The sequence below is a fragment of the Rosa chinensis genome, chromosome 2 (genome assembly GCF_002994745.2).
Source record: "Rosa chinensis cultivar Old Blush chromosome 2, RchiOBHm-V2, whole genome shotgun sequence".
Lineage (NCBI taxonomy): Eukaryota > Viridiplantae > Streptophyta > Magnoliopsida > Rosales > Rosaceae > Rosa > Rosa chinensis.
The window spans coordinates 79837157-79858349 of NC_037089.1; the positions used below are offsets into that span (position 1 = coordinate 79837157).

A 21193-nucleotide genomic window follows, 5' to 3' on the forward strand; every position below is an offset into this window, starting at 1 on the left:
AGTCATTGTATGTTATTAATTTTTTTATTTAATATTTGTTTCCTTTCAAATCAAGCTAAGCCCACACTCCACAGGGAGAGGAATACGGTTGCTGACATCCTAGCCAAGGAAAAGCCTAAACTGCTCGGCTCGAGCAACTCACTTTATGAACCAGCCTCCTGTGCATCAGTGCATCATGTTATTCAGCCTAAAATTCGACTTGAAAATTTAGGTTTAGGGAGAAAAATAATTTTATTACCAAGGAGCCATATGTGCTACGCATCAGACTCAGTCTAAACCCCCATAATTCAAGGGGTATGTATGTATGGAACACAAATTTAACACTAATGGTACAGGTCTATCAACGCCCCAGTGCCTATACAACAACACAAACCACGTACAGCTCGCTTAGTAGTAGTTATCTAATTCTCAGCCTCTCCCTGCATTGATTGCAGCTCGCACAAAGTCCTCGCATTGTGTAACGCCACCAGACAGCACATCAGCCAATACACCAATTATGTCGAAAGCCTCCTGCAGATCACTTGCAGAACTCATCTCGTCGAGCCATGACAACAACTCCTTCGAGAACCCTACCATCTCGCTCACATTCAGAAGCCTCTCTTTCATCACTACTTCCCAACCTTCCAAGCCTCCAGAATCATCTTCCCCTTGAGGGACTGTAGTAGAGGAACTAGCTTCTTTTCTGGCTGACGATGTCGCTTTGGCCGGTGCTTTTTTGACCTTGAAGAAACGTTGCAGCTGCTCAATCAGGCCAGTGTAGACGAGCATTGGTCGAATGACAGTCAAAAGCTCATTGGCACCCACGATTTCTGCACTAGGACCTGGGCTAGTATTTCCAGACTCTATCCTGACTATAGGTGATGAACTGGATGAGGTGCGGCCTGCAGACCGACCATGAGTATGCTGCATGTATGCATGGTAAATTCCACGCTGCAAGAAGGCACAGCGGTGTTGCAGCCAGGCTTCATGAGATTCTGAGAGAAGTGAGTTCACCATCATAAATTGGACAGTTTCTTCGGATCCCATAGAAGGTTGTGTTCCAGGGGTGGTAGGTCTAGTATCTAAAGCAGAAGATGTTAAATATGTTGACACAGACTTGGCCATTGCATGACGCTGAGATGAGCTTCCCTGATCAAGAAGGTGGCGAGCCATTTGGATCATGAAAGGAAGGAATCTGGAGTTGCTTTCCCTTCCACCACCTCTGCTATCTGCACTAAATGATGCCCCAGTAGCAAATCGAGCTAGCATCTACAAAACAAAAAGTTTTATAGATATTAGGTCCAGACGTAGAATGCAAAATCACATAATAGTAGAAGAATGTGGAAGTTCCTAAAGCATAGCCACAAAGCATTCAATTACACAAAACATCAAATGAATTTCCTCTTGACTAAACCCCAAAATAAAATTGCTCTCCTGCTAGTGAAAGATGATTTACCAAAATAAAATTAATCCCAAATATTTTATCATCCAAAACTATGCAGGACAAATTTTTATTTGTGTACTAAAAGTATCCGTTAATCATTTCGTTATCAGAACTACTCTAAACATAGAAAAAAAATGAAACACACAAGGGAATAAAAAAGCAATACACAGTAAGGCTAAATTATAAGACAGAAGAAAACAAAGCGAAACAATATACCAGAACAATGTCATAAGTCAACAGCCGAAGACGGCTTCCATCAGCACGTCCAAGACCGTTGAGGTTGTCCCAGTACTGCTCTACATAGCGACTATACTGTGATGAAGGAACAGATGGACCTCTCACAGGGAACAAGGAATTGCAACGAGATTCATTGTTTCTGAGAGTCGCTCCTTCCCACTCTTTCTTCGGATTCTTCAGTGCGGCATCAGCTCTCTTGGCTTCCTGATGGCACTGGAAATGAATAATATTGAAATAACTAACAGTTGTATAGACACACTCCCCCCGAGCACTTCCAGAAGTCCCTGCACCTAGATTCACTCGCTTGCTAAAAGAGTAAACACCAAGCAAGTCAGTAGGCCTCAAACTGTAACCCTCTCGGCAAACCATGCATGCCAAGCCATCCTCCTCCTCCTCCTCCACATCTTCCAAACCCTCAAGTAGTGGCCGAGCAACAACAATACGCTCACCACCATCTGATGCTAGCTCTTGTCGCATTCCAAGCCCCTAAATTGATAGAAAATAGAGGAGCTATCAGTTTCATCAGTTTATTTCATTTTCTCAATACAAATGACAATGATAATTCAAATAAGAATGAATGCTTTCTTGATTCTAATAAAAGAACCTTCTAACTAGCTTACACCGTCTTCTTAAAATTTTAAACAATAACTTGCTTCTGAAACTAAATAGTTAAAGTCTACTTTCAGGATACGAATAACAGAGGAAGAATACCCCTATTTTTCAGTTGAGAAGCATATGCCGTAACTCCTATCAACATAAAATAAACAGGAAAGAAGAACTAATGACTACTTACCTGAAGCAATTCCTCTCTCCTTCTCAAAGCTCTGCGCCTCATCTCATCCCTTGTGGCGTGTCTCAACCCCCGCACTTTCTCCTCCAAATAACCATCTCCTTTTCCCTCCTTATTTGCAAGTGTGTCCAACAAATTTTCAGCCCTTGCTCCGATCTCATTTTCCCCAGAGACACCTTCCAAAGCATGAAGCAAAGGTAATATATCTCCCTCATCAATACACTTTTGAGTAGCCAAATGTCCTGTCGATAAGCCCCTTAGCATAGACAGTATCAGTGGGACAGATGGCAGTTTTAAACCCATTGCCCATTCTGCACTTGACCTAAAGCCTGCCTGTCCAGCAACTGAAAAACTATCTCTCAGATGTCTAACTGCAACACCAGTAATACCCCTCTCAAGAATAATGTCTTTCAATCGCTCTCCACAGGAGCTTGTTTTAAGAGACTCGGAAACTCTTACAAAATTCTCCAAGGTGAACCTCTGCTTGGCAGCTTGCTGGGCAATGTTGTCATCTTTCGGGTTCTCTTGATGTGCTTCTTGCAGCCGATCGTATTCTCTCCAGTCTTGCAAAGGAGGGCTGAAGTGTTGGATAAGTGCTTCCATTGCAGCAGGTTCACCATATGTCAAGTAGGGCAAGATTCTGGCAACCATCTCAGTGTTCCTCTGCTGTTTGTTTGATTTTTTAAGGCCTGAAGGATGAGATAATCTTTCCAGAAACATGAGGACTATTTTCTTGGCCTGTTCACCTGTCTCTTCACTGGTGACAGTAAGAGCACTCTGCGTGATACTAATGTTGTCACTTTCATTAGCTTCAAGTGTCAGACTCTCAACAATCAGAAGTATGCCTTCAGCTGGCTCCATGGCATCCACAGAGAAGGCATGTCTCGCAGTTTCAAGAAGTAGACCTAAAGCTCCTAACCTCAGCAAGGCCCGTCTATTCTCTCTTATTTTGCAACAGTGCATTAAAAGATTCAGAACAGCTACCAACTGCTCTTGGTTGGACTTGAAGTTCTCCCGCAAACGCTGTCCATTCAAAACAGAGTCAGATATTTCATTAATTAGTGAGCAAAAAGAAAGGGATGGACAAGGAAGGCAAAAAAAAAAAAAAACCAGTGAAGCAAACACCAAACCATAACATTAAATGTTCCAGAGGTCGCTGCTACCTCACAGAACACTTGATTCATAAAACAAAAATATAATGTAAATAATAAATTCTTCACGAATCAAGATACGATTAGCCAGAAATTTGAAATATGCAACACACCTGGATCATGCTCAATATAATTTCTAAGCCACCATATTCACGAACAGCACCTGCAATGGCAAACTCAACCTCCGGATCTTGTGACTCCTCTCTATCTTCTTCCAATTCTTTAATCATGGGCTCAGTAGCTTCACCATCTAATCCCTGGAATACATATAAATCAACCAGATGTCAAGATAGGACCTAAAGGATATGCAGACAAGTCGCACGATAAATAAATTGATGCACAATGTCAACTAAAGGATGTGTGTGCATGAACAAACTAGAAACCAAGAATTTAGATATAAGTATATGGATTTCACTGGCGTAAATATGGATAAATGCCTATCTTTTTCAAGTTACTTAAGGTCATAGATGAATTTAAAACTTCTATAGAAACATAGGATGAGACCACTTATAACAAACCTGAAGCCGATATGTTACTGTCATAGGTGGAGAGTCTCTAGCTGACGAAACAGCATTAGGAGATAATAATGTAGAGTTAGCCATTGCATTTGAAGATTGATTGGACTTCTTCCAGACTTGCTCGTACACTAGAGCTACGGTCAGATCGAGGGAGATAATGTTCCCAGCAACTAACAATTCCATCCCATAGTCATCTTCAATAAGTCCCAACAGATCCAACTGATGACAAATTTTATTCTTCACATCACGCATCAATGGACCAATCTCAGAACTAGAGTAAGGATTCTTTGTCATAGATCCCCTGATGAATTCTTCTTGTGTATGTGCCTTGTTTAGAACCAGCAGATACACCGGCTCTGGCTTTGATGGGCATATCAGATTGCAGAGCTGCTCCAGGATAAACTGCACATATAATGGAAATTAGTTCTGCCACATCGGTTGGCATTGACAAAGCAGACTGATCCCCATGCTCGCAAATTAAAGAACACCAACAACATAATTGTGAAAAAGCACATGCACAATAAGAAGAGTATATAGACTCGTAGAAACCATGCAGACACCACAAGTATTGACATTCTCCATATACAAGACAAAAACTTTACTTCACAAATCACATTGAAATAATAAGGTAAGACTACATAGATTAATTACTTCAATAAACTGGTCTAAAAGCATTATTTTGGCCCTCTACAAAACACATTTCTAATGGTTTCAGTTTTTCAATTTGGTTAAAACATAAGAAAAAATATATATAGGAGAAATGAGGAGGAAGATGAGATATCAGATATATGAGGCAGAAACAAAGAAAAAGGGATGGACAATACAAAAAGTGGAAGAAAAAAATATATATATTTGTTTTAGGTTTTTAGATTTTTACTATAAATCGGTCTACATATAATCTCCACCATTCAAATCTACCATCTCCCTTCTACCCACACTGTCATCCTCCTCCTTCCATCCTAAAACCCAAAACCAATCATAAAAATTAACAAATTGGGCCTCTTATAAAACCACAAAAAATTCATAACGTCACGTTTGTCATTCATACCAGACAAGTTCGTCCTTTACTCTCCTCCCCATGGTTTTGCAAACCAGAAATACATGCCCGAATGAACTGCCGCTTGTTTTCACTGCTTTCAAGCAGAAGGCTATCTAAAAGATCTTTTAGAAGACAATTGCAATCACTAATTAACTTTGTCTTCTGCACCACCAAGCCACGAATAACAATAAGCGCCTCAAGAATTTCTGAGAGCAGATTGTCTCGCATGAATCTGTCATCAAGACGTATTAAGTATGATAATAAGAATGGTATCAATTATTTATGCACTAAACAAAAAATAGTTAAGAAGGCAGTCATACCTGGATCTAATATTTGGCACCTCCAAGAATTTACCAAGCATCTCTATAAGCTTGTGAAGGATGAAACCTTGTGAGATGTCAATATGCAGGCTCCTTTCCAGAGACTCAACGTTACCCACTTCTTGAGAGATTAGCTTACAAATTGTACGCAGACATCCACGCACAGTCAAGAACAGGCGAGCATCTTCTGACTCTATCATCTTGAACAGCGACTCAAAATATTCGGCAGCACTTTCACCAGCAGTAAGAGTTGCCGGTAGCAAAGACACTAGTAAGTTCAACAACCGAAATCGCCTAGATGTACTTTGGGCACACAGCAGACTGATCAACATGCACATCTCGGACCTTATTGATTGAGAACAAGCACTAAGAACAAGTTCTGTGACCCACGAGCCCAGCTCAAATGCTGGTAAGTCATTCTTTGTTGTCTTGCTAGCACGCCTCTTCCACCTGAGTGCATATTTCAGAGCCAGGAAATCTTGCCTTTGAGGTCGAGGCCTCTGGCTACCACCTTTTACAGCCTGGGACACTTTGTACTGCCTTCTAACAAAATCAAGATATGACGCTCCCTTCTCCCACTCTGAATAACTTAACAATTGAATATCCTGAGTCTTTTGAGATGCATCCCAGTTTTTATCCAATGATTCTGAAGTGGGCTTACTCCCACCGCCACCCATAGATCCAGAAATATTAGAATTACTTTCATCCTTGATCTGCGAACCAGTAGTAGCTTTTCCTGTGCTGGGCTCTTTATCTGGTAGATCGGGTTTTGGAGGAGTACATGACTGAGATATAATCCTCAGACAAGGAAGAATAATGTGCTCAGAAATTGCAGGATGCTTAGCTCCCAATTTGATGGAAGAAAATAACAGCTGAAAAACGACACGCAACCTTGATTCCCAAAATTCATCACCAAGAGAACATACTTCTGACAGCAATGACAACTCTTCACGGGTGGCCAGAGCAATGTCCATAGAGCGATGATGTTCAAGGCAGTACATCACCTTTTTCTGTATTAAGCTGTTCAACTCAGTCACTGCATTCGTATCACTCTCAGAAAATGCACAAAGAACTGCTCTAGCTTGGACTCGAGCCGTTTTAGGACCTTGATGAATATTGTTTTCAAACAGTTCGGTTAAGATGCCAGCACCAACAAGTTGTCTCTTGGAATTTGCATGCTTTGACAGAACCTGTAATATCTCAAGACACTGTGTCACAAATGTAATAGCACAGCCATAACAATTATTCGGAGACCTAGAAACCACAAATCTTGAGGCTCCCACACCATTATCAGAGTGTTTCTGGTGCAAATAATTCATCAAAACCCGACGTAACCCTTGCAGTGTTTGAACACTTTTGCTGACAGAATCAAAAGCTGCTTTGCACTTCTCCCCATATAAGACACCAAGAAGAGCTATTTTACGATTAATCTTACATGCAGGCCCAGGTAAGGAAACCATCATTTGCTGCACAGAATCCTTCTGTTGTGAGTCTATTTCATTCTCACCAACACTTGATACAATCTTAAGGAGAGGCTTCTTGAACCCTAAAAGTTGCTGATACCTCCTATGAGCATTCTCTGATTCAGTTTCTATAGCAGCCAACCCTCTCTTCATATCTTCGTCATTCTCCATATCATCAAAAGCAAAACTTGGCTTTGCCATGAAGTTGAACTCAAATCGACCATATTTGCTGTACCCACACTCATTGCATAAAAAGGAATCCAGATTTTCATAATTGATGTTCCGGCATTGCCGGCATTGATATGCATTCTCATGGCAATTGCCACATATTCCATGCTTATCGGTCACAGGTCGACTGCAACGTGGGCATTGCAATGGTTCAAGAGACAAAGCCTGAAGATTTTCATAGAAGGAATCCAGCTCAATCATGAAGTTGCAGGCTGTTATTGGAATGGGAAAGTCCACCTTCAATTCAGTTTGATTGAAAGCAAGATGACAACTCTTGGCACGCTTCCACAGAGACCAATTATTTTTCAATTCTGACAAGTCAGCCACAGGCCTATTATTGTAATACAGATTCAAAACTTTCACTGATTTAGACTTCCTCGCATCATGGACATTCATGGTCACTGTCTGGATGGTGTAACTTCCAGTGCATTTCACTATGATGCGGTTGTCAGTGAATTTTGTTTCAGATTTCAGACTTTCTAGCTTCATCCTGCTGTATGGAACTTCTGGAGAGCTGCAGGTAACACAAGGCTCACTCTCCAGATAGTAACCATCAAATTCAACTAATCCACTTAGAGTATTGTAAATGCGGGAATTTGGATGATTAGCTACAAGCTCATTTTGTGAATGAAGTGTCTCAAAGATGCATCTAATGACATCAGGGGTTAAGCATAGATCCACAAGTTCACTGCTGTTTTGCTTTGAGCTGATATCTGGCACTTTACCCAGAAACCATGTGACAAGTTCGGTATACTCAACAATATTTTGACCATACATCGGCAGAAATTTGACTTTCTGCAAGAGAGCCATCAACATAGCTTCCTTGAATGACTGTTTCGCATGATGCCAGACACCATATAGAACACACTTGGCCTCTACACGTACAGAGCTAGAATTCCATTCCAGCAAAAAGCAATCAATGAATTGCTTCAAGACATCCCCATCCTTGTCACTAAAGATATCTATCACCGACTCCATATCCACATAGGACTTCTCAACACTAGATTCTGCTCCTTCTTCACTTTTCTTCTTCTTCTTTGGATCCTGAGATTGTGTCACTGATTTGTTTGAATTAAGACCTGAATCCACAGCTTCACTTTTCTGCGATGAATGACCCATATCCTTTCCGGTGTAAAATGACAGATTTAATAGCTTCAAGATCTGAATAACGGACTCTTCTCCAAGATAGAACACTCCATTAATCAAGAATGGTAAAAAATCAGAATGCCTCAAACAGTACCTCTGCCAGTTCCGAGGCCGTGCTGCAGCTACTTCAGCCATAGTAGAAAGGCACTTGACAATCTTTACACTTCTTTCATATGACAAAGGATTTTGAAACCCACCAGATTTGTTTACATGTTTGAAAAGTTTTTTCATCTCATTTGAGAACTGCCAAGAGTCTCGAACACTATAATAGTGAGTTTTGCTTCCACAGAGATGAAGGAAAAGCCTCCTAGCGTATCTCCTTACAAATGTTGTGTGAGGATTGTTGATGTAACTGCAGAGAACATCTTGATATCCATCTAGCTTCAGATCCTTTCCCAAAGTAACTTTCGAAACCTTCTCTTTGTCCCCAGTCTTGTCTTGCTTTTCTGGTCTGACCAAGGTATATACCAGCCGGAAGGTATTTTCCAACAGCAACCTATGGTAGTCCATAAAAATATCTGCCCGATGGGCTTTTGCATATGAGTCTGAAAAGAAAGGAGAAAAATTACCGGCAGCTAGATCTCTTCGAACTGTTAACAAAGCTCCACAGCCAGAACCAGGTCCTGCATTTTCATAACTTGCAGAAGGAGACTTGAAAACATGCACTAACTGCTGCAGTATGTCCATTAAGTAATTGACAACAGACTGTTGCCTAAGAGAACTGCAAGCACGAACCAGCTGAGACGCAAAGTCATTTTTCTCTTGATCATCCAAGGAAGATGAAGCAGCAGTTGAAATGGAGGGCAAAATTTGGATGACACTTTTATCATGCACATCTGTTGTCCCACTGGGTTTTGGCATGGAACTATCACTGCCAGGCTGGTGCCAGTTTCTTAGCATCAAAGTGAAGAACATGAATATAAGAATTGCAACTTCCCCAAAAGCAGAGCGGGATTTGCCAGCAAATGGTTGGTTGAGATTGTGTTCATCCAGAAACCATCTAATTAATTTCTCTAAATCTAAGCTCTCAGGCTTTGAAATGTCTATAAAAGGTCCACCAACAGCAGATGACAATCTGTAGAAAAGCTGCATAACAGGAATTGCCCGTACCCCAGAGGTTGAGTGCATCCATCCTTTTAATTGTTCAAGAAGTTCAGACAGGATTAGGGAATTCAAAGCTCGTTTTGAAGCAGAAATTGATACTGGGTCATTCAGTGAAGCAGAAAACTCCCCAGACTCACTCGGTTCAAGGACATGAATTGATGGAGTAGAACTCTGGGTCCTGGAATCTGCAGTAATTGGCAACATTGTTGAATCACTTGCATCATCTGGTGTGAAGTGGAACTCATGGCCATCTCCCCCTAATGATTCCACTTCAATGGGTATTGCCGTCATAGGATGATCTCTAGAGTGTGGTGGAGGAAGACGGTCGGCATCCAGTACTTCATAACATGCCTCACACAGGTCAAAATCAGGACAAACAGTACAATGCCATCGCCGTCTAAGTATAGGAACAGTGGTGCAACCATCACAACAATATTGAACAGAAGAAGTGATGGAATCTTCTTCAATCATGACTTGGGCGTTTCCACCAGTCGTATCAGCATGCACAGGAGCGGAAACTGCAATTTCTGCAGCATCATCTGTTGCCAACATTGTTTGCTTTGGAAATGGAACCTGAAGCAACCTTGAAGATATAGCTAAGCTGAAAAGGAAAGGGCATGACATGTGAAGATCTGGACAAATAAAAGGAAAACCAAAATAAAATCAAGTTAATGTGAATACTAATGATTACCTGGTTGATGTCTGGACAGCCTCATTGGGTGAAAAGAGAAGCTTTTTGAATAATGAAACAGCAGGCCCAACAGAGTGCACCCCCATATCCTTTCCATGTAAAGCCAAGCATTCAGCATAACAATAAATGAGTTCCACAGAAGATATGACAATGTTGTTCATTGTTTGTGTGTCAAGCTGCTCTAAGTCCAAAATTCCCCACAAAACTTGAATGAGCCCATCCACAACTTCAGAACCTACACCAGAGATGGAAACAGAGCTTCTTCAATTTCAGATGAATGAAAAATGCAGAACGAGTGCAACAACCGAGGACAAGCACAATAATAAAGAGAAAAAATAAGTACACGATCTTCAGAAAATTAGTGACAATTGAAAAGTTGCATTCCCTTTTCACCAAATTTGTGATACAAGAATAACAAATGCTTGCTTAAACTCATAATACTACTTAAAGGAGTATTCCCATTGTCTCGAGTCAAATAATAACATAAACCCATGTATGCTGGTGTACAATACTAACAAATTACAATCACGAAATTCCCAGAAACAACTTCTCAAAACCCAGTAAGATAAGGAAAAAATAAAATATTATAACATGCAAAATTATGAAAATGCCAGTAGCACTTTCTGTTCAGATTCTGTCTCCAAATTTATACTTTTAAACAATGGCAATATCGAGTGCTAGAAGTTAAATAGGAGTGGCAATAACTCTAGCTAGAATAAACAGTGCAGTTAATTGAAGTTTGGAATGTCAGAAAAACAGAACAACACATCATATACATTGGACGAGAAAAGAAAAGGATGAAAGTAAATCTAACATCTAAATGATTTAAGCACAAAGAGAATCTACATAAGAACAATGTGAAATGCACTTGATAAAGCCGAATGGTATCATAAACATCCTCACTTCTTTCTCTAATTCAAAAACGCGCATGAGACTAAATCCTCTACAAATAACTAAGATGAGAAAAAATAGTGTATATAAACTGGACAACCACAAGCTCTAACTAGGTTGCAAGCACAATCAATAAACTGTACCAACAAATTTACATATAAATGACATGAACAATCTACAATTAGCCACCACCAATTGCACAAATCTAGGGCACAGGTAAAACACATTATAAATTGATAAGGTGAACATTCGGCAAGAACAAGCAACTTCGCGGTACCAAACATCAGCAAGGGGAATTTTGTCACCGATAAGCATTGCTGAGATTTTTTTTTTTTTTTTTTGCAGCACTAGGTTGTGCTAAGAAGATATAGTTCGTAACTTTACACTAAAGGAACATATACTACATTCATGACAAAAGAATGAACTCTTAAACAATAATGGTGCTTCAGAGAATGTAAAAACTACCATTTATCTCTAAGAAAGTAGCCAGGTTAGAGCGACGGTGCAGTGCAATCTTAGATACTGCACGCATCTGGGCTGTGAACTCTTCAACTATCCAAGTTCCTGCAGTACCACCGACCCCAAGCCTGGAAGAGAGTACAGATGTCGATTTCACCACCCCAGAAAGCCGCATGCTATCCTTGACCTACAGGAAGAAAAAAAAATGTCAGTTAATGATTAACAACAATTATGTTCATTCAGTTTTGTGCAAATAAGGATGCTCATGCACAGAAGCATAATTTTGAATGAATCATATGCATTGCCATTGGAAAATTACATTGCAGTATATGTCTTTTTTGGGGTAAACAGCCTGCAAGACACGACAAGCAGCTGCCTGCAACAAGGGCTCTCGATCACTTTCAAATATGTTTTCTAATAATTGCTTGCATCTTAGTTTGCTCAACTCTAGATTAACTTCTTCAACTCTTGAGCAACCTTGAGACCGACACAACGAATAAATCCTGGACAGAAGCTTAAGGCCATCTGCTATAACCTGCTCCTGTATAGGAGCAGACTGCATCGACCGGCGTTTTTTCCCAGATCCTGCAAGCAAGGAATTACAACCAAGCACACGTGCTTCCATATCCAGTACAGCATCCATTTTTTCTTTCCAACCAAATTCATCTTTAGCTCTACCATACACTTCAAGACAATCAATTCTAGGTAGAGCTGATCCATTGAAGGATGGTCCAACACAGATTGTGAACTCTTCATCAGCAAGGAGTGACTCAGCAACTGTAAATGGAATATCATACCAAGACCGCATACCTTCATCTAATTTAATCACCCTATGGAATATAGTAATGTCAGAAGGTATATGACTTGCTGATGTATTACCAACATGCACACGAAAACCAACCATGATGATATCGGGGTTTGAGTTGAAGACAGATATCTGAGGAAGAAAACAATGATGTTAAAACCTTAACATTTGAACTAAAGATAAAAGCAAGTTATATAGACTTGGATGCTATTTGCAACAATCACTAATACAAAAACTACAGATAAAAATCTTGACAGCACAAAAATAGAGAAACACCGGAGGAAACAAAACTTTACGTGACTAGTAGTCATGCCACTAATTAGACTAATTCTCAATGCTCTCAAATAAAGAAATAAATGAAGAGGAGATGGATATAAGAGCAGAGAGACAAGAAGTCCATGTGAGCAAAGTCCACAATAAACGCTTTACAAGCAACACAAACAACCCCATGAGAAATTGACAGTCATGAGCTTATTACTTAGATGAAGCATTAACACCATACAACTGCCATTGCTTAAAACAAAGCCTCTAATGAATTACTGCATTAGCTCCTCATGATGGTGAGGTAATGAAAATTCATCAAAATGTGACTCTTATACATGCTTTGAAAGATGATAATTAATTTTCTGTAATTGCAAATTAATAGCCAACTATACAGTATATATTATCAAGCCTCAGTCAACCACTCGACCCTAACCTATAAAAAAGACGAGAATAAAACCCAGAAACTACACCCTGAAGCATGGCATGCACATGAAATGACTAGATACTATCAAAAATTTACCTTAAAGCCAGCCGGGCTAGGACTCTCTAGAAAGCCATCCTCAGATGCCAAGCTCTGCTTAGCTCCTTCAGAATCACCATTTCTGATAGCATCACCACCCAGTTTCACATCTGCTGTTATGCACAATGTTTTCTCAAAAAAATCAAGGGGAAATTCAGGGTTAACACCAGCATAAGCCTTACTGCTGAGGATACCGGAACCCAATTTTTTTACTTTCTCTGCTGTTGCACTAGCACCAGTATCAACTCCCACTGGAACATGCGAGTAGATTTGAAGGCTACCATCATCATGTAAGACAAGACAATGAATCTTATCTTTAGATAATGGCTTATATGCAGTTACTCCCACTAAAGGTGAAGTCGAGCCCACTGCATGTCGCAGGTTCTGTGCAAATAAATCATCTGCTCCCATTGATACAGCAATTGCAGAGTTTAATTTGATGGTAGAGAAGCAAACAAAGAGCCCACTGCCGGCCAGCAATTCCTTCCAACGATGAAGTCCAGCAGGCCGCAGTTTACCATCTTGGTCCTCATATATAGTGGATACTTCACACAAAGAAGTCGCATCCGGGCTTAGCCGTCCCACCAAAGTAGTCCCATCCTGATAGGAAAGGAAAAGTAACTTGTACACCGATGAAAAGTACAAAGATGAGCCCTTCGCATCTATCTCTCTATCCTGTATCTGGATTACTTCCTTCAAAGGTCTAGCCCCGACATTACCTTCCACTGACAACTCTAGCCTCAACAACCTTCCATGTTCGGAAAGAACAATTAGATAAGTCCTTCCATGAGATGCCACAAGAAGGGTTGCATCCACAATCATATCATCTGATAGCGTAAAGTAGTGTATGGGACTGATGTTATCCTGAGATAGATCATATATTTTGACAAACCTGTTGGTAACTACCATTAATTGAACCTGGGAACCTGGAACCCAGTCTACCCTTCTGATATATGCACCTTGCAGTGCCAACTCAATGGCAAGACGATCAGTCACTTCACCACGAGGATTCAAGGTGAGAACCTGGCAATCTTCATAACCTGCTACTGCAAGATAATTCTCCACCACTGGATTGAAAGTAAGATGCACAATTTCAAAGCGGACAACATTCTTAGATAGGGGTTTGACATTGGTCTTGTCTGCAGTCACAGGTGCAATGGTGGCTTGTCCAATCAACTGCCCAACATCAAATATTGCAACTTTATCACCTTCTCCTACAGCAAGTCGCCCTCGAATACTGACACTAAGCAAGGATTTGACAAGAGATCCACTAGCTAAATGTGATTTAAGTTCCTTGGCATTTGAATAGTCTGCTTTTATCTTCAGGTCTAAGGACCCACTTTTGTATGCCTTCTTCAATTGCAAGAGATCAACCCCAAAAGAAAGCACCTTGTCTTTGCCAAGAGTGATTTTGTTATCTTTTGACAAGATGGAGTCCCTTTTACTAGTTATATAAGGGAACAATGAGGAGCAAAGCTCAAGCACCTTACCTTCCACATCAAGTTCTTCAAGCAATGGTCTGATTCCATCTTGAAGCTCTTTTGGGATAGAAAGTCTGAGAGAGTTATCTATATCTGTACCAGTATCCTCATCAAGATCTGAATCACTTTCTGGTAGCTGCTCTCCATCTTCCGCAAAGGGTAAAAAGGACTGAAAATTACTAGCACTGCGGACTGGGCCACTACTAACACCAGTGAATTTTCGTGGTTTTAAGCATTGACAGTTGCTTCCTCTAACACCCCCAGCTCCGCAATCACAAAAGAAACGACTAGAGCGAGAATAAACAACACGATGACCACGATGACAAACTTTTGCACACACAGAGCAACAGCCTTTTGAGACAGTCAGATCACATGTATAACAGAAGTACCAGTGCTGCTCCATGAAATTGCTACCACTAGACGTAAATGTGCAAACTTTAGAAGCAAGGGCCCTATCGCTGTTGGTATCCTCTTCATCATCCTTATCCAGGCTAGCCACCTCACCATCAGAAGTTCCATCATCCTCATCCTCATCTAAAGAAGTTGCATCACATTCAAGAGCCATTGACCTGCCGTCCTGATTAGTAGAAAGAACCAATGTCTCGGAGTTCTTCCTTGATCCTACTTGCCTTGAAGATGTAGGTCCCACACCATGGGTATTGCCAGACAGAGACTTCCCAAATGACCTTTCCGGGGTATTCCTACCAGACCCACAATCACTTAACACACTTTCCAAAAACCCAAAAAGAAACTTCAGGCCTGGTAGCAAAGAATCATTGCCCGCCAGCTTCTCCATCAGCATTATAGTTCTTTTTAAAAGCAATTTCAGAGAAGTATCCCCCTTGGATAGTTGAACAACAAAATGGAAAAATGATTTGGCAACATGAATATCAAACTGCAAAAAGGCAGGATCGAGGGAAACCAGCACACCTTCAAAAATATGACTCTGGAGTTCCACTGATTGCAATTCAGAAGGTGAGGATACAAGGGATAAAATAAAGTTCATGGTCGACTCCCTGAGAGAGAGAGGACTTCCTTTTGCACCATTAACTCCATCTGAAGCTTCCATAACGGAACCTAAAAGCCTCTTCTCTAACCATTTGGACAGTTGAAGCAAGTCCATGCTGAGAAATTTGTTTTGCATCTTCTGTTTAAGATCAGGGCACAGGTCTCCACTCAGTAGATCAACAAAAAAGCCAAGAACCTTTACGTTGACTGTTTCCGAGTAACAATTATGTAGTGAGTCAATAAAAACCAGCAGGTCACCACGTTGCAAACTGAAAAGCTCCTTCACCTGATCTGAAACGCCATCCATACCAAGATAAAATTTAAAGATATCAACCTTGGTGGGTTCTTTCCTTAAGCTATCCATCGTATCAATAGCCTTGGTGATTATGCACTCATGGATACTGCTGTCACTTACACCTTTGGAATTGATATCCCGTAAAAACCGCTCCAGGTGCTCCAATAGAATCAAATTGGAATATTCTGGCCCTACCAAGCCCGCACTCAAGCTGTCATACATAGTTTCACATTTCCCATGAACACTTTCGAAGATCCTGTCGAACTTGATTGTCACTACCGAATCAAGAATTTGACGAAGTACATCACTCTCCAAGCAGACATTTCCCATGGTATCTTTTACTTTAAGCAGACCAACCAGAATGGAAATGATCTGCCTTATGTTAAGGATGCAAGAAAGAAGGATTCCACTAGGAGTTTGAAGATTAAGAGGGAAACCATGCAACATACATTCCCATGTGGTCCTACACAAAATTCCTGAAGCTCGTTTATCAATAATAGCATCAAATTTCACCAAGAGATCAAGAACAGACTCCAGGCGAAAAGAACACGTTCCAGTCTTTTCAAGCTCATCCTGAAGGCATATGTCAAATCCAGAATGTTTAAAAAGCAATAGCGGTGAAAACCCATTAGCATCATTCTGGCTATTACTAAAGGTAGCAATGAAAGCTTTCTGATAAACTTGTAGATATTTATTCAACAAAGATGAAATCATCTTGAACAACGATGAAAGTTGACCAGCAGCCACTAAGGAGGCAACCATCCCTTCAGCAACAGTGATATACTCGTTGTCCTTGGACATGTTCGGCATCCAGTTTGTCCCAACTCCTGGGACTGTATTCTTCACACCATACCTACAGATGCCAACATCAAGCAAGCCTCCCGCCAAAGACAACCATATTGCATTTCTCAAAAAACCCCAGCCTAACTCCTCAATGTGCCCGGGTATGTGTTCAGCATCCAAGTGTTGAAGCAGATGAACTATAACTTCAGAAAAGTTAGAAGCATGACTGCCTAGAATTGAATGGCTGAAGTAAAAGAAATTTTCCATGTCAGAAATGTCAAGAGTCTGTGGATCACTCCAAAAAGGAAGCTGATTGTGCTTTGAAGTACCCATGGTTGGAAAATCCCAACAAAGTACAAAAATATATCTTTCAACAATAAGATCCTCCACCACTGCAGCCTTCTTATCTTTCCAGAACCCAATAATGGATGACATGGTTGAACAGATGTCATCCCAACTCAAGCATAAGCTGTCAATATTCAGACCATCTATAGACAGCGAAGCAGGAAGGGCCGATATATCAATCAATTGGTGAATCAAGGGACTGATATCAGGCTCTTCTTCAAACCAAGCACTCGTTACATTCTTGCATACAACTGAAACCCAGGATGACAAATGATCATTCATGCCAAGCTGTGAACTTGAGTGTGGAGCTTCCCTCAACTTGGACCGTAGATGTACTAGTAAAGACGAAGGAAATGTCTGTGGATAGAATATCATATGACGAAGCACTACAATCAACCTTGAAACCAGTAAAGCCCAGCAAGACAAATGTGCACCGTTCAGACCCAAAGGTGGAGTACCAATTGCTCTGAGAGTGGAAAATATTAAGTTTGCATGCAATGCTTTCTCCTCTTCAGACGATAAGTGAAATGCCATAAGAAGAATCTCGATATGAAAAACAGATGGAAGGGCCTCAAGCAGTTCTTTAAAGGTAGAACATTTCAAAGAGATGGCTTTTGTCTTCTCAATAATATAATCCACAAAGGCCCGGAAAATTTGGTCTCTCAACCGGCTACCAGCCAAACCCACCCTACAGAAAAGGATGTGAGCTAGTAAGGTAAGGGTCCAACTATTATAAGCAAAAATATCATTCTCAACATTCAAAATTCTTCCAACCAAGTACTCTTCCAATGAATCAGATAAAGCATGACGTGTGACAAGGTCCTGCAACAAGTTGAAGCAAAGTTCATGGACCTGGCCAATTTTTCGCTCTTCTTGTGAAATGGAATAGCACTCCGGGCTCCTCTCCTCAGAGCATCCCTGACCTTGGAGTAAGTACAGAAAAATATCTATATGGCTGTTGCTAAGCTTTGTGCAGCTATCCTCAAAAAAAGACGGGTACCATTCAGGAGAGAAGATGCACACTTTCAGAAAACTAAGCAACTCTGTAGCAGCTTCCATGGGCATATTGCTCTGACTGGAGCTAGAATTAGCAACAACAGGTGGCTGATCATATCCATCTGTAGAACCCCGGCCACTCTCAGAGAAAAGATCTCCAAAAAGGGCTTCATCTTCATGGCAAACAACATTTTCCACTTCAGAGCTGCTAGTAGTTTTTGCACAACTAGAATATGTCCTCTCCACTTTTGGCCTTAGTTTCACTCCCTCAGAATGAAGGAAAAATAAAAGATGCAGCAGATTGTCCATCCACTGATTTGAGGAAGGGAAGATTATCTTCACAAGTTGTTCAAATGTGTATCTCTGAAGTAAAGAAACCTTCTCAGAATGAACCAAGCATGAAGAGGAATCAAGAAAACGGATGTTACCGCCGATAAGTTCTGTCTCAAACTCCTTCCAATTGACAGCCCGATTAGTCTGTCTCTTGAGGTCATGAATGAGCATCAATATGTAAATAACAATCCGCGGAAAATAAGCTAGTGGGGGCTTCAAGTTAGCAGCAGAATTGTTGTATCTCCATAGAGAAGAATCCAAGTTGTCCAGTATTGAAGCTATCACGCAGACTTGGATGTTCAAAAATACACTGCTGTTGCAGAAAGTAACCCGGACAAGTTCAATGAAGTCTTCCAATAGCAACAGACTGAGGCTCTCAAAACTACCCTCGACTGGAACATGGCTGTTTACAAACTCAAATCCAGGTCTAAACAACCCAGGTAGTGCATCAGCAAGAGAGCCAACTGCTTGCACCAAAGAGGCGTCATATTCAATATACGGGATGTCCTTTGCAAGACTTCCAAGTAGCTTTAAAATCCTCAAAGTGATGGACAGTCTCTTGCAGAAGCTTGTCCCAGACAACTTCTCATCAAACACATCTGGGAGTACAATAAGTTGTTTGCAGAGCAAAATCAAACGTTGAATACACCCAAAATGAGCAACTGCCCAATGCTGGGATAAAAAACCCAACTTGTTCGGATCCTGGTGGAAAGTAGGCCCACCAAATCCAGTGGTCTGCCTATCAGACTGTATGCACTCAGAAGCTAAAGACATAAAAAGGTGATCCACCGGTTTCTCTGCCCTTGAGCAATTGACACCTGCTCATAAACATAAAAGTATTCATAAGTACCAAGAAATGCAGCACTATAAGACCAAGTCTTACAAGATTGAAAAAAAAAAATTACCTTGAGGGCCACACTTAATATGATTATCAAACTCAGTGCCACTAGAACTGCCAGTAACAGATATTGACAAGTCTGCAAGGCTATCTAGAGGGAAAGGCTTCCGTGCCTCGGGTGCTTTATCCATTCCATCAACCAATGATATCTCCAAAAGTTGCACCATATTATTCTGCAAAACCAAATGAACACAATAAATAAGTATACCCACTATTAACCCCTCCCCAAACGTGTACTGATATCAGCAGAACATTAAGTAAAAAAAGGTTGATTGCCATGTCCTCCACCACAAGTGATATCTATGATACATAAGGGACATTAATTCTGCCTGAAAAAAAAAATGTCTGGAGAAAGTAGAATCGCAATGGGTTTTATGGTATACTTTGCTATAACTGAAAAGGCTAGTTCTTGATCACATATAACGTCATGTAAATGATGCAAGGAAAAATGTCATACCAAACAACCATAACATGACATATATTATAAGTAAACACTAAACAGAACTTGGATCCTGTTGAGCAGCAGAAGAAATGCACATACTTCTACTTCATAGCAACAAAGCTGCTATATTTTGCTAGTATGTTTTCTCGACTTAGACAAACATTCTATATCTTCGTTTAAATCTCTGTTTCTTCAACAAAATTTTTACTGCTTCCTTAGGAAAATACATAACAAACATCTGAAATCACTAGCCGATTCCATAATGCACATTCTAACAGTAAGATGGTAGTGACATCCCCCACACCATCCATAAACGAAATATACAACTTAACCCAACGATACTAACATGTTCAATCAGCACAATAGAAGCTGATGTGAAACTTATCAAAAGTAAAGTCCAAACTAAACAGGTGATTCCAACATAGCTTGTGAACAATAAAGGAAAACAAAAGAAAAGAGAACCTGAATACTCATGTCTTCGCTGCCGAAATCTGATCTTTCCAGATAACATACAGCAAACTCCAGAGAGAGTTGCACAGTGGCCACAATTATTGCTTCCGCTTGCTCCACTATGTATGCAAATCCAAAAGAAAACCAAAAAAGTCAGTACATTTATAACCAAAACAGTAAAAGTTCTACAAGCGTTAAAAACAGAGAGAAAATCAGATACGAATTTCTACTTCAAATTCCACACCATCTACTTCTACATCCCTCTCTTCTCAACACGAAAGCACAATCCTCCCGAATAAGAACCACTTCAAGCACGAAAATTCAAACGCAAACCGATGAAGCAGAAAACGAAGGCAAAAGTTACCTGAGAGAGATCGAGAGGCGGAGACAACGGCGTAGGCGAGGGAATATACAGCTTGAATTTGCGAATCCGTCCATGATTGGAGCCCTAGCTTGCCGTCTGCGTCGGCCTCGACGCCGCGTTTTAGAATCAGGAGAAGGTTCTGGAGCCCCGGTCTGACGGAGTCGGAGTCGGAGTCGGAGCGCAACCGAAGCAAGAGATCAGTGGCGGCGATGGGCTTGGAGTCGGAGTAGAGAGAGTCGGTGAGCTTCGCCAAGGCCTCGGCCATGACAGAAGCGAGACGATCGGGTGTGAAAGTGAATAGAGGAAATGAAAGTTTCAGTACATGAAAGGGAGAAGAGAGACTCGGAGAGTCTTCAGTGAGGTGGAAATGAGAGAGAGAGAGAGAGAGAGAGAGAGAGGTTTAAAGGCGGTGTGAGGGAACAAATGACAAGGTTTCGTGGTGCTCTTTAAAATGACTAGGCTTTGCTTTAAAATGACAAGGCTTTGCTTTTTTATCAAGCAAAAGTGGATTCTTTTGCTTTTGGTTACTTTAACTAGAAAGATTGTTCCCGTGGTTATGGGTTTTCTCTCGGGGGAGTTCCGGCTCCGGCCGGCTAAATAGTTCGGCCATCGGAAATGGCTTTCTCTCTTGAGTAATGCACTGGTTGACGGTTTGAATTTGGGCTCGGGCTCTCAGCTCGGCTATCTTGTCATGTGTTATATGGGTTACGTTGTGTTGTGTTGTTTTTGTGAATTAGGGATGTAATTTA

At 40.9% G+C, this 21193-nt stretch overlaps 1 protein-coding gene across 1 annotated transcript; it reads right to left on the minus strand.

Annotated features, from left to right (window-relative positions):
* Positions 1–206: 206 nt before the first annotated feature.
* LOC112188096 (auxin transport protein BIG) lies at positions 207–20882 on the minus strand. The gene is made up of 14 exons (XM_024327120.2): positions 20445–20882; positions 20093–20199; positions 19196–19361; positions 13050–19108; positions 11780–12397; positions 11467–11647; positions 10111–10345; positions 5479–10020; positions 5168–5390; positions 4120–4521; positions 3715–3858; positions 2454–3473; positions 1640–2146; positions 207–1248 (listed from the first exon to the last, which is right to left on the minus strand). The coding sequence occupies exons 1-14, from the start codon at positions 20707–20709 to the stop codon at positions 409–411; spliced, it is 15309 nt and encodes a 5102-aa protein (XP_024182888.1). The 5' UTR covers positions 20710–20882; the 3' UTR covers positions 207–408.
* Positions 20883–21193: the final 311 nt, after the last annotated feature.